The 13,448-nt window shown below is 37.3% G+C and overlaps 1 protein-coding gene across 1 annotated transcript in view; it reads left to right on the top strand.

Annotated features, from left to right (window-relative positions):
* The first annotated feature begins 1,475 nt into the window (after positions 1-1,475).
* The window catches only part of ints7 (integrator complex subunit 7), a 13,001-nt gene continuing 1,028 nt past the window's right edge, over positions 1,476-13,448 (top strand). Inside the window, 19 exon segments of the mRNA XM_016544873.1 lie at positions 1,476-1,727; positions 1,882-2,011; positions 2,326-2,472; positions 2,685-2,822; positions 3,837-3,883; positions 3,968-4,167; positions 5,296-5,418; positions 5,501-5,618; positions 5,746-5,880; positions 5,985-6,082; positions 7,943-8,182; positions 8,272-8,451; positions 9,454-9,567; positions 9,708-9,902; positions 10,064-10,167; positions 10,888-10,956; positions 11,270-11,402; positions 11,537-11,635; positions 13,146-13,335. Coding sequence (XP_016400359.1) covers positions 1,631-1,727; positions 1,882-2,011; positions 2,326-2,472; positions 2,685-2,822; positions 3,837-3,883; positions 3,968-4,167; positions 5,296-5,418; positions 5,501-5,618; positions 5,746-5,880; positions 5,985-6,082; positions 7,943-8,182; positions 8,272-8,451; positions 9,454-9,567; positions 9,708-9,902; positions 10,064-10,167; positions 10,888-10,956; positions 11,270-11,402; positions 11,537-11,635; positions 13,146-13,335 — 2,557 coding nt within the window. The 5' untranslated portion in view covers positions 1,476-1,630.

The following is a 13,448-nucleotide window of genomic DNA, read 5'->3' as shown; positions in this document are numbered from 1 at the left end:
AATTCCGCGCGAGATGGACGTTCGCTGTTCTGATTGGTCAATAACGTCAGAATACCGGAAGTGTTGAGCCGCAGAGAGTGGAATGGCTGCTGGTTTACAACTGCTTCTATGGAAACTATGTAGGCAGCGTAACACTAGAGGCACTCTGTGGCCCGGAAAGTCAGCTTTAACAGTATACCTTTTTTTTAATTTTTTTTATTAAACACTTGCTTAGGGAATACAAACGTGAAGAAGAAGAAGAAGCAGAAGAAAAAAACATATGCCAAGGAAAAGAGCCAGGGGTTCAAGGATGGCTAAACAATACAGCAATTAAAATTCAGGAGAGAGAGAGAGAGAGAGAGAGAGAGAGAGAGAGAGAGAAATAACAACAACAAAAAAACAATTAAATTAAAAATAAATAAATAACTAAACGGAAAAAAAATTAAACAGATCACATAACAATAAACATAACAATCTTCCCTACAAAACATAAAAATTATACAAAAACACCAAAAAGAAAAAGTGAGCATACATTCCAAGTTTTAGTTGCCTTTTTGTTACAGCAGGTAGACTAGGATTTAATATAGATCTTAATATCTTCTTGAAAGTGAGAAAAATGGGGGGTAACTTTCATAATCTTGCATCTGTGAATAAAATATTTTGCAAGAAAAATAATTAGGTCGCAAAAAATGTAAACGTTTTCATATTGCTTCTCAAAAGTGAAAAATCCAAACAAAACATCTTTAAAGTAAAGATCAAAGTCAATATGCATGAAGATTACAATGAACTGGCAAATGTCTTGCCAAAGTTTTCTTGCATGAACACAATGCCAAAACAGATGCAAGACAGTTACTTTAACATTATACCTCTATTAAACATTTTGGTTATGATATAAATGTCAAAATTACAACACAAAAAGTCAGAAATATAAGATACTACGTCATTGTGAGATTAAAAAGTAGAAATTGTGTCTTATTAAGTCATAATTTTGAGTTAAAAGTATGGCTTATCTCAACATTTCAAGCTTTTGTGTCATAATTATGACTTTTGTAAAAATATATGTTCTTTTTAATGTATTTGTAAGAATGGAAATTATTTCTGATGTGAATCACAAAACAACAATAAATATTACTGCCATTTTATTCATTAATTAAAATGTTCCTTATCTGTGAATAACATTAAAGAATATTTATTTCATTTTATTTTATTTAAAATAAATCAAATATTTATTTTATTATACTGTGTAATTAAAGGTTGATTGTAGATAAATAAATAAATAAATAAATAAGCGTGTAACAGTATTAAAAAACATAATAAATAAATAATAATAATAATAATAATAATAAAAAGCCGGAGCCCGAAAACAGAGCAAAAAGTTTTTGTTTTTTTTATTAGCAGAGACTGAGACCAATCAGAGTTGACGCCGACACATAAGCCACGCCCTATTTGGACAAACGGTTTTCGCTTCTAGCGTTCTTTGTAGTTCAACGGAAACCCGACGTAAAGATCCCGGCTTCGTCTGTCACGTGACCTGCACTGCAGCCGGGTCATCCACTTCAAACTTCATGCACCGAGTCTTTCTAATCTACCGAATAAAACACTGAATCTAAAAACAGGCTGTCGTTCCGCATCTTTCGCAATCTAACAATAGATGATGTCGCTGTCCGCGGCGCGCTCGTTTCTGTCGGAGGCCGCTTATGGCGAGCAGGAGCTGGACGCCAATTCAGCGCTGATGGAGCTCGATAAAGGTGCCTCTTCATAAACACCACACTCTCACACACGTGCGTGTTTGTTTACTGCGTGATTGTGTGCTCAGATTAAATTACACATGCCTTATATATTATCTGTTCAGCCCATTGCACATTAACTTACGCAGTCATTCTCATTTTCTCGCAACTGAAGGTTTAAGGTCTTGCAAACTGGGTGACCAATGTGAAGCCGTGGTCCTTTTCCCCAAACTCTTTCAGAAGTATCCCTTTCCCATCCTCATCAACTCTGCCTTCCTGAAACTGGCAGACATCTTCAGACTTGGGTAATTATGCGCATTAAATAAAAATCCATATCTATTAGCTTTGAGGCTGTCTGTATGCTGTTATTACCTGGCTCTCTGGAATACTTGCTTCTGATTGGTCAGTTGCAGTGGTCAAATATTTCTGAAGAATGCTATTTGTCCAGGACAAGACTATGTAACTGACATCTGGAGATGTGTCCCTCTAAGTTGCGCTTCTGTTCTGTGTTCGTCATGAAATGTACACGCCATTGCATTTGTCTACATGAAATGTATCTGGAATTGAAATGTGTTTAAAGCTTTGTACTGAGTGAAAGGTTCTGAATCTGTCAAATTAGGAACAACTTTCTGCGACTCTGTGTGCTGAAGGTCACGCAGCTGAGCGAGAAACACCTGGAGAAGATTCTGAACGTGGATGAGTTTGTCAAAAGAGTGTTTTCCGTCATCCATAGCAATGATCCTGTTGCCAGAGCAATAACTCTCAGGTACTCTCAGACGCTGGTGTTTTCGGCATGCACTTCCTCAAAATGTTTTATTTTATTTTACAATCGTCATACGTTTCTTTTCAGCTTCTTACTAATATTTTATTTAGATGATGTTATCAATTATTATGTCAAAGACCATCCTAGAATATGCTCAGGAATAATAATGTGATCGTAGACATTGTCAACATATATGTTTTTGTGCATTTTGGCAGGATGTTGGGAAGCTTAGCCTCCATTATTCCAGAGAGAAAAAATGCCCATCACAGCATCCGGCAAAGTCTGGACTCTCATGATAATGTTGAAGTAGAGGCGGCTATTTTTGCAGCTGCTAGTTTCTCATCACACTCCAAGTAAGTGTACACTATGACAGCTGTACTGATAGACAGAATGTTTTTGTGCACTGGTGTGGATGCTAATATGGTTATTGTTGTAGTTATCTTTATAGTTGTCATTCTTGGTATGAACAAGCCTGGACTGAATAATGGATACGATAGATATATTAAACAATATATAATTTATCAACAATATATCACCCAGATAATTGTATTTATTTATTTATTTTTAAATTGTTATTTATTCATTAATTTATTTATTTTGAGTAAATGAACTGAACACATAATCAGAAATGGTAAATGGTCTGGGAAGTAGCTCTTTTAAGAGTGAGGAATTATAACTCTTACTATATTATATATTAGTTGCTGTTAAAAAGGGGGGAAAATACAAAACATTTAGAAAATATAAAAAATTGAAGGACTGATGGCATAGATAACTGGTAACAAGCAACTTTGTAACCATAGTTATAATTTTAATATATTGTCGAAATAGTCAGTGTTGACTTGAAGTCTGCAGTCCACAAACACTCACCATCAAATTGAACTGAACTTCAGCAGTTCTGCAAAGAAGAGTGGACAAATATTGCAAAGTTAGTAGAGACAGAGTCATATCCCAACAGACTAAAGGCTGTAATTAAAGCAAAAGGTGGTTCAACAAAATACTGACACAAGGTGATCCTTTTTCCAACTCAGTGATTCTTGTTGTTGTTATATCTTTCACTTATGTAAGATTAGTGAAATGATTCAAGGTATGTGCTGTCTTCATGTAAGTGATCCTCATGGTTTGGATTAGTGGTCTCCAGTCTGACTGAACTGTGTGTGTTTGACTGAAGGACTGGACACTCCAGTGGAGCTGAAGCTGAAGTTGATCCCGATGCTGCAGCACATGCACCATGATGCCAGTCAGGCCTCGTGCCTATACCCACTGTATATACACACACACACACATTATAAATGAAGTGGGCTGATGGCTAGTTAAAGTTAGAAAACAGAATTTAAATTTAAACATCACTCACTGTGTTTTTTTTGTAGAGATTTTGCTGCAGGAATTCGCAACAAGATTAGTGAAATGATTCAAGGTATGTGCTGTCTTCATGTAAGTGATCCTCATGGTTTGGATTAGTGGTCTCCAGTCTGACTGAACTGTGTGTGTTTGACTGAAGGACTGGACACTCCAGTGGAGCTGAAGCTGAAGTTGATCCCGATGCTGCAGCACATGCACCATGATGCCAGTCAGGCCTCGTGCAGCAGGGAGTTACTGCAGGAGCTGGTGTCCTCCTACCCCTCCACATCCATGCTCATCGTCACGCTGCACACCTTCACCCAGCTGGCCACCTCCTCACTCGTCGATATCCCGGAGCAGGTCAGCCTGTGTCTGTTGTTGTCTTATATTGTCTTAAAGCCAGTACTTTTAACTGGTTTTTGTTTTAATATTGTTTGTGCCACAAAATTGATCCATTCCTTCATATGTTTTTTAACAAAGAGAAAGGAAAAAATGAAATTGCATCATATGACCCCTTTAATGTACAGAATATTTAGAGCAGCAAATGACTCGTACTCAAAATCAGAATTACTTTATTTGTTACAGTAGTGTATCCACAGTAACATTGTAAAATCTGCCACCAAGTAAAACATTTTAGCCTACTCTCCAAACTGGGTCACAGATGGAAACATCCAGTGTAGACCACTTCATTGATTATAATGGTAACTATTTAGATTTGACATGTCGAACAAAATGCATTTCAGTTTTGAGCCTGTTGATTTTATTACACAATTTGAAGTCATATTCGCACTGATGCATTTTTTTCTCCCTGAATGATTATTTCAAATTAAAGAAAAAAAAATTGATTGTAAATGTAAAAAATTACAATTTATTTTTGTATGAAATTATAAAAATTGCCATTATTAAATGGTACGCTACCATTCGAAAGGTTTATTTTTATTTTTAAAAATGTATACTTTTATTCAGCAAATATACATTAAATTGATCAAAAGTGATAGAAAAAAAATCTATTTCAAAGAAATTCTGTTCTTTTGAACTTTCTGTCCATGAAATAATTCAGAAAATGTTTTTTGTTTCCACAAAATACTAAGCAGCACAACTGTTTTCAACATTGATAATAATAAATGTTTCTTGAGCAGCAAATCAGCATAATATGATTTCTGAAGGATCATGTGACACTGAAGACTGGAGTAATGATGCTGAAAATTCAGCTTTGCATCACAGGAATAAATTACGATTTAAAATATTCAAGTTATTTTAAATTGTAATAATATTTCACAGTATTTCAATTTAAAAAAATATATATATTAGTATTTTTGATCAAAGAAATGCATTGATGAAAATAAGAGTATATAAATGTATATAAAATGGATATAAAATGGTGATATGATGCCCTTGTCTGTGATGTTCAGTTCAGTTCCTTCTCATACAATTGCTCACAATTTATTTCTAACAATATTTCTTTTTTTTTTCTTTTTTGTCTTGTAGATTCATCTACTTCTCCAGTACTTGAAGGAGGATCCCAGAAAAGCAGTGAAAAGACTCGCCATTCAGGATCTCAAGCTCTTGGCTAAAAAAGCTCCTCATTTGTGGACCAGGAAGAACATACAGGTCAGACATGGATATTTGTGAAACAGCTGGTTCACTTCTTACTACTGCAAATGTATGTAATTTCCGAGTTGTGTGTTTGTAGGTGCTATGCGAATGTGCTCTCAGCACCCCGTACAACAGTCTCAAGCTGGGAATGCTGTCTGTCCTCTCCACGCTATCCGGTACCATTGCTATTAAACAGTACTTCAGCCCTAATACAGGTACAAAATCATGAAGTCACGTTGACTACTAAAAATGCATATATGCGAGTGAATACAGATTATTTTTATGTGGTCTTGTTACATTTCGCATGCGAGTTTAACCACCTGATCTCTCTGGATGATGCAGGTGAGGCGTCTCCAGCGCCCCAACACACTGACCTGGTGAAGCTGGCGCAGGAGTGCTGTTACCATAGTAACCTGGCAGTGGCAGCCCATGGAATCACAGTGTTGACCAGTATCGCCATTTCCTGTCCAGAGAAAGGTTGGTTTCTCCTCACCAAAGATGTATAGGCTTATTTAATTTGGGTTGTATAGACCCAACGGAGGTCAAAAATAGAGAATATTTAAATGACAACCTAATTTCAGAGGTCATCCAGCTGGAACAAGAAACCGTGATGGGGATGGAGTCTCTCATTCTGCTCTGCAGTCAAGATGACAGTAAGACTGCGCAGGACACACTTAAAGTGAGTGTTATTCGAGGTTTACAGAGCTTCCTAAGGGAGCCTGCAGCACTAGCCGGTGTGTTCGACTAGAAGAGGTGCGGCGAAGATCGGTCAGTGTTTGACATCCGCGAGAGCGATTCGAAAGTGCACGGAGCAGTCTGCTCTCTTTAGCTCTCGTGGTACTGTAATACATCGTTCGGTCTGCACAGTCAGTCCGCGTCAAGTCGAACACACCTACAAATTTACACCGGTTACACTCAGAGATGTGGCGCACACGTGAGGCTGTAGTGTGAATGCGTCCCAGCCCCCTTAGATGTAAGGCTACATTTTCACTGGTGCGTTTATGTTTTAAAATGAAAATGATCCTCGTCATACTGGCGTTTCCACTGCGTTTCAAGCCGGCTTTCTACTATCTCCGACAAGCATCATGCTACATAAGACAATAAATAAGATTTATATGCCGCTTTTACTCAAAACTCACTTTAAACCACCATCGAGTGTTTGTAATAACTTCCGATTGCCATCTAATGTGCGTTTGGCCATGTAATGTTGCTGAAATTAAATATGTTATTACCTCTGACTCTGAGTCAGAGCAGCGATCATGGAAGAGAGAACACAAGCAGCGCTGGAAGCTGCTAATGCTCTTCAGTAAATCAGTGGAAAATGAATAGAAATCATGATTCTGTCTGAGCTATGCATTTTAAAACGTACACGCACTAGTGTAAATGTAGCATAACAGATGTGTAAACTGAAGACTATTTGAGCTTTATTAAAACTATTTGCACTGATTTATTGTGTTGGTTACATGTTGTTCCTTTTGTGCAGTGGCCCATGAGATGAGTCTTTGAGTTTGTATAAGTATCAACAAGCTGAAAAATAAAACCAAAGTTTTTTTTTTTTTTAGATAATGTAATCTTGTTAAAATTGATTTCATAAAATTGGTATCGAAAAAAGTATCGTTCAGGAACCGGTATCGAAGTCAAGGTATCGGTATCGATATCGAAAATTTTTGAACGATACCCAGCCCTACTTATATGTGACTTGACCCAGCTGGCTCCTTCAGTCCTTGCGATGGTCTGAGTCCATGTTTCAGTAGACTCACTGAGCCAGATTCATGCTGTAGCTTATTTCGGCGTAGAACCGGACACTTAAGAATACTTTTTCGTGAAATTTTCGCAAAATTCCCAATCGAGCGAATTCCTATTGAAATGACTGTATTTTGCCTGTCAAATTTTGTTGAGCAGTGGAGAATGTGATTGCACCTTTAAGGCTTTTTTGCACAAATATTCGTCACAAATATGTAGTCCGTTTTTGGTACGCAATTTGTCTGTCCAGACCAATGCGAAAAAGATGACGGGCGGGCCGAATGAAAATACGAATTCACCTTAAAGTGGGACAGCTGGTACTCACTCAAATTTTTGCCAGTTGTAAAGTAAAGAGTACTGGTTATTTCACAGAAGTAAGTAGGTTCCACTTTGTTTTCTGAGGTAAGGTATTGTGATATACAAAGAATGTATGTCATTCAGTCATTTCAACGTTGACAAACAGAAAGCAGTTTGGTTTGAAAGTGAACTCTATTTGAGCTGTGCTTCATACATAGCTACACTATTGAAAATAGACAACTGAACAATTTTAATCTGCGAGTATGAGTGAGTTTCTTTCTTTAGTTGAACCCTAAAAGGAGATATTTTAGTATTTATATACTTTATATTTTAGTAACCAAACAAAAGTTGATGGTCCCCATTTATTTCCATAGTATTTGTGTTTTTCTTTTATACTATGGAAGTCAGCGGGGACCATCAACTGTTTGTCAAATGATGTAAATGATGACATGAGTTTTCATTTTTAGTCTTGAATTGTTAACTTTTTTTTTTTACTCAGACGGTGCTCACCTCTTTGGTGAAGATGTTGAAGAGCTGTCCTCATCTCAGTCAGAGTTCTGTGGAGCTCCTGCTGGCGCAGCTGCACTGCGTGTGTGACTCTGCGCGGGTGCTCATGTGTCAGGCTCTGGCTGCTATTGCCACACAGCAGCCGGTGCTGGCAGAGGGAATGCTGGGAGACCTGCTGGACCTCTTCAGGGTGGCAAGTCACAGAACCTCAGAGAAACAGCAGGAGCTTCTGGTAAGCAAATACAGAAATGATGTCCAACCGTAGCTGTTTAAGTCTCATTTTACCAAAACAGTCAAAGTTTGTCTTGTTGCTTTTCTTAGGTTTCCTTGGCAACAGTATTATTCGTGGCCAGTCAGGCTTCACTCTCGGCCGAGGTAAAGACAGTGATCAGGCAGCAGTTGGAGAATGTGGCCAATGGGTGGACCGTGTACCGCATTGCCAGACAGGCCTCCCGCATGGTGAGCTGGGCTATGAGGGAGGAAGACCTTTCTGACTCCATTGCCTGATGTCCCTTAAAAATCAGGAGCCTAAAGTGGGTTCAAATATAAATGTTAAAGAGATAGATCACCCAAAAAAGAACAGATTTTTAAGAATTTTGATAACCAGACTGTTTTGGTTACCATTGACTTCCAATGTATGGACAAAACACTCTCAAAAAATCTTTTATGTTCTTTCATGTCTTTAAATGAGAGTTCCAGCTTTAACAACAACGTTCTGTAGTGTGACATGCAGCACATCTAAAAGTTCTGTAATTTTTTCTAGTCTTGTATACATGGAGTTTTTATGATCATATTCATTTATAGACTACATGGAATATTTGTACTTTTAAAACTGGTTTGCGTCGGCACTGATAGCCTGTCATATAGTGCCGTTGTGCTACGGGTGTCCCGAGTTCGAATCCCAGCTCATGGACCTGATCCCGCCCCCCATCTCTCTCTCCCACTTCACTTCCTGTCACTACACTGTCCTATCTAAATAAAGGCCAAAACGCCAAAAACATATCTAAAAAAAACTGGTTTGCCACACTGGACACTTGTGAACTGCCAAAACGTTAAAAGGTGCTTTTTAAAATGAGGAAAAGGCTGTAATATTTTCTTTTACAAATAATTATTTTAACCTAAAATCTTGATTATGTTTGAAAAAAAAAGAGGTGAATGGACGGTCTTTCTTTTTTTTCCCTACCCATATATCATATCTCTCATTTTAACATTTACCGACATTTTTTCTTTTACATTTATGTAATTCCATTGTTTATGTAATTTGTATAATTACTATAATTCATCTTGATTAACAAACTCATATTACTTTGAATTGGTCAACCACAGTGAACCATATGTTCATGTGTTGTTCAGATATCCTTTTTTTTTTTTTTTCTTGCATTTCAGGACACTTACTATGTACTATTTGATAATATTTTTTCACGTTATTGTAGGCTTCTGATTTTTGCATTATTGTAATGAAATCAAGCCACAATGCACAAATTTATTATATTATACTTAAAGTTCTCTCAGGCGGAGCAGTGTCTCAGCGGCCTTTCAGATGGAGACTACAGCGCAGCCATGAGCGCCATCTCTGAAGCACTCAAATCCTACCAGAAGGGAATTGCTTCTCTCACGGTCAGGATTCGCCAGTCATGCTCTTTTTGCTTTTTTGCATGCTGTCTACCGGCTGCTTTTTTTGGTTCCTCTGTTGTTGTATTCATATTGAAGCACAGAAGACTTTTTTGTGACTGACTGTAATCCTGTTTCGCCTTCAGGCCGCCAGTACGCCGCTGAGTCCTTTGTCATTCCAGTGTGAGTTTGTGAAGCTGCGTATAGACACTCTTCAGGCCCTGTCCCAGCTCATCTGCACCTGCAACAGTCTGAAGACCAGCCCCCCTCCTGCCATCGCCACCACCATCGCTCTGTCCTCAGGCAGCGAGCTGCAGCGCTGCGGCCGCATTTCATCACAGGTGCTCAAAACACACAGACATCTCTATGCCTGCATACTTTGTGTGTTAATGTTTCTGCACTTGCCTCATTATGTGGTCTAAATTATTTCTAGAATTTTCTTTTGAGGATGGCATATTTATTGTGTTTTTTTTTTGTTTGTTTGTTTTTTGGATGTACTCAGATGAAGTTATCCATGGATGAATTTAGAAGTCTGGCAGCTCGCTATGCCGACCTGTATCAGTCTTCGTTTGATGCCGACTACGCCACCCTCCGTAATGTTGAACTGTATCCTTTGTTTTTCTTTGAGGACAATCTGTGTGCAAAAATATTTACTTTTTTTAATTAATTTTTTTAATAAAAGTTCTTATTGCTAATCATTGTCAAAAATGCTTCAGAGCATAATATTGTTCTATTTTAATTTATTAATTTTCTAGAATTATAAAGTAGTATTAATATTATACAATCGTTTGTATTAATTTAACAAACTTTTTCATTGAATTATGATATAATATACATTAGCAGTTAAAAGTTTGAAATAATTTACGTTTTTTAGTGTGTGTGTGTGTGTGTGTGTGTGGATACCGCAACACATTTATTTCTTTTTAAAATGTTTTTTTTCTTAAATTACATTTTCACAATATTCTTGTTTATACTGCATTTTTGGTCAAATAAATGCATACTATATGAGCATATAAGAAAAATCTAAATTTTGGTAATTAAATTTTATTAAAATTATAATTTCCATTATTAATTATATTAAATTTACAAAACATATATACTAACCCTAACTACATTTTAAAAAGTTTTACTAATTTTCTACAAAATGAATTTGCATGGTCAGTGTCACAGATTTGTTTACATTAGTGATTTGGTTTATACTGTTCCAAAAGTAACACTTTTTACTTTTTCAGCTGTTGTTTCAAACTAAATATGGAATTTGCAAGGCCACGGTGAATGAAGACGTCATCCTGAGATAATCTGTACTTTCCTTAAAACTTTTCTCAGACAACAGCAAAGCTGCTTGCTTGTGTCTTACGTTATTGAGGCTTTAATAATTGATCCGCAAACGGCCAGGTAAGAATAATCCAACTCTTAACATTTACCACTCATGCAGCTATGAAAATTTGTAGCGTTTTCCCAACTTTTTTCTGATATGTTTTACTGACCAGATGAATGAATCATTATAGATTCATTCGTGAATTAGTAATATGAACCATAACTTAATACATATGCTTCAAATATTCAATGTGGGATTACAAAAATACATTTGGAAGATTATTACACACAACACCAACACGAAGACTCATAATATGATTATTTAATAGATTTTAGTTTGAATATTTCATTGGCACATTGTAATGGCATCCATGCGGTTTCTTTGGTTCAGTTTCCAGGAGTTCGGCACACACGGATCAGTACTGGCAGAGAGCGAGTATGAACTGAAAATGCTGGCTGTGTTCAATCACGTCCTGGAGGAAGTGGAAAACTTAAGCAGGAAGCACCCTCCTGTCTCTTACCTGGTAATGTTGAAGTGTTTCCATTGGCAGAGTGTTCCTGTCTGCAATCCGTTTGGATTCACTTTTTATAGGCATGTTTTTACTGTCTTTTTTCTGTTTCTTGCTTTTTTTAAATGTGTCTTTTTATCTGTTTCAAGCACACTGGCTGTCTGTGTGATGCTGTCATAGCCATTTTGAAGGTACCACTGTCATTCCAGAGATATTTCTTCCAGAAGCTTCAGTCCACCAGCATTAAAGTAAGTACTCTGTATAATGCAAAAAAAAAAATATATAAATGAAAATATTGATTAATAAACATAAATTATTAAATAAAAAAATGAAAATAGGTACTTTAACAGTAATAAAATTGTGATTTATTTTTTTTAAAGAAAAAAAAGGCCTACAATTAATACTCACCAAGCTTCAAATGTGAGTAAAAATCAGCGTTGGCGAGTATATGACACAGTGTTACTCGCCAGTTGGCCGGTAACATTTTTTAAATTAATTCGAACAATGCCTAGGAACGCAGTATGGTTTAGCACGATTATCTAATTGCAAAGACTGCATCGTAATTATAAAAACATGTAATCTGAAGCGCTGCTTGTTTCAGAGTTAAAGCTGCAGTATGGAATAATGACAGATAGTGGTTGAAATGGGTACTGCGGTCTAAATTCAAAATATTGTTTCTCCCGCCCCCTCCCCATCAGACTCAGCGCTCACGTGGGTTGTCAGATTGAGGACATGCAACACGAACGAGCGCAAATGACAATGGAAGGCAATGAACCTTACACTGTAAACCGATGAGTTGATTTATCCGCATTTTAATATGCCTCTGCTCATAGAGCATTTTAAGATGGATGCCGAGGCTTTTTAGGTCGGGTGGAATCTGTGATCTCTGACTCAGTTCGTTTACTGGCTTCCATGGCTGCAGTATGCTGTGTTTTCTGCAAACTGGCAACCCAGGCCATCAAAGTATTATTGGGTAAACTGTAAGTGGGCGGGATCACACAGACCAAAACAAAAATCTGTAGGGTGTAAACTTTGAATTGGATGATCAGGGTAAACTGTCCTTATTTTGTCTTCTGGGAAACATGCATGTATTTATGTAGCTTCTGAAGTGCAGTACTAAATGAAAAAAAAAAAAAAAGATCTTTAATCAAAATAAGAAAAATTTACACATCATTATCCTGTTTAAAAGTTTACACCCCCCGGGCTCTTAATGCATCGTGTTGCCGCCTTGAGCATGAGTAAATGTTTTTACCTTTTGTAATAGTTATGTATGAGTCCCTCAATTGTCCTCAGTTTGAAAAGATGGATCTCAAATTCATACAGTCACTGCTGGAAAGGGGTCAAATATGCAGAAGATGCTGGAAAACCAAAGAATGTGCAAGAGCTGGAGGATTGTTCGGAAGAACAGCAGGAAGTTGAACTGTTCAGGACAAACAAGGGACTCATGAGCAACTATCACAAAATATAAAAACAGTCGTAGATCATCCAGAAAATGTCACACAGTATTAATATTCAAGGGTATCATCACCAAATTGCTCATGTGATCTTCGGAAGAAGTCGCTCTTGCAGGACGTTTTGATACCATTCTTTATTCATGGCAGTGTTTTTGGGCAGAATTATGAGAGAGCCCACTCCCTTGGTTGAAAAGCAACCCCCACACATGGATGGTCTCAGGATGCTTCACTGTTGGCTCAACACAGGACTCATTATATATATATATATATATATATATAACATTTTAAATGTTGTTTGTTTCAGCTTGCTTTCTCCCCATCTCCTCGTACACCAAACGAGCCAATCCCAGTACAGAACAACCAGCAGCTGACTTTAAAGGTGGAGGGGGTGGTGCAGCACGGTTCCTCTCCAGGCATGTTCCGCAAGATTCAGGCCGTCTGCCTCCAAGTCAGCTCTACTTTACAGACAAAACCAGGATCCGACTTCAAGGTCAGTTCAACCCAGAGTCCAAAACATTTTGCTCACATTGTTGATCACCCAGTGATATTTTTCCAGCAGTAATGAAGGATTCAGTTGTGTGCTTTTTGCGATTTTTTTTTTTTTTTT

This window comes from Sinocyclocheilus rhinocerous, unplaced genomic scaffold (genome assembly GCF_001515625.1).
Source record: "Sinocyclocheilus rhinocerous isolate Xijiao unplaced genomic scaffold, SAMN03320098_v1.1 scaffold3963, whole genome shotgun sequence".
NCBI lineage: Eukaryota > Metazoa > Chordata > Actinopteri > Cypriniformes > Cyprinidae > Sinocyclocheilus > Sinocyclocheilus rhinocerous.
Note: the sequence above shows the minus strand (reverse complement) of the source record. Positions and strands in the feature narration are given on the sequence as shown.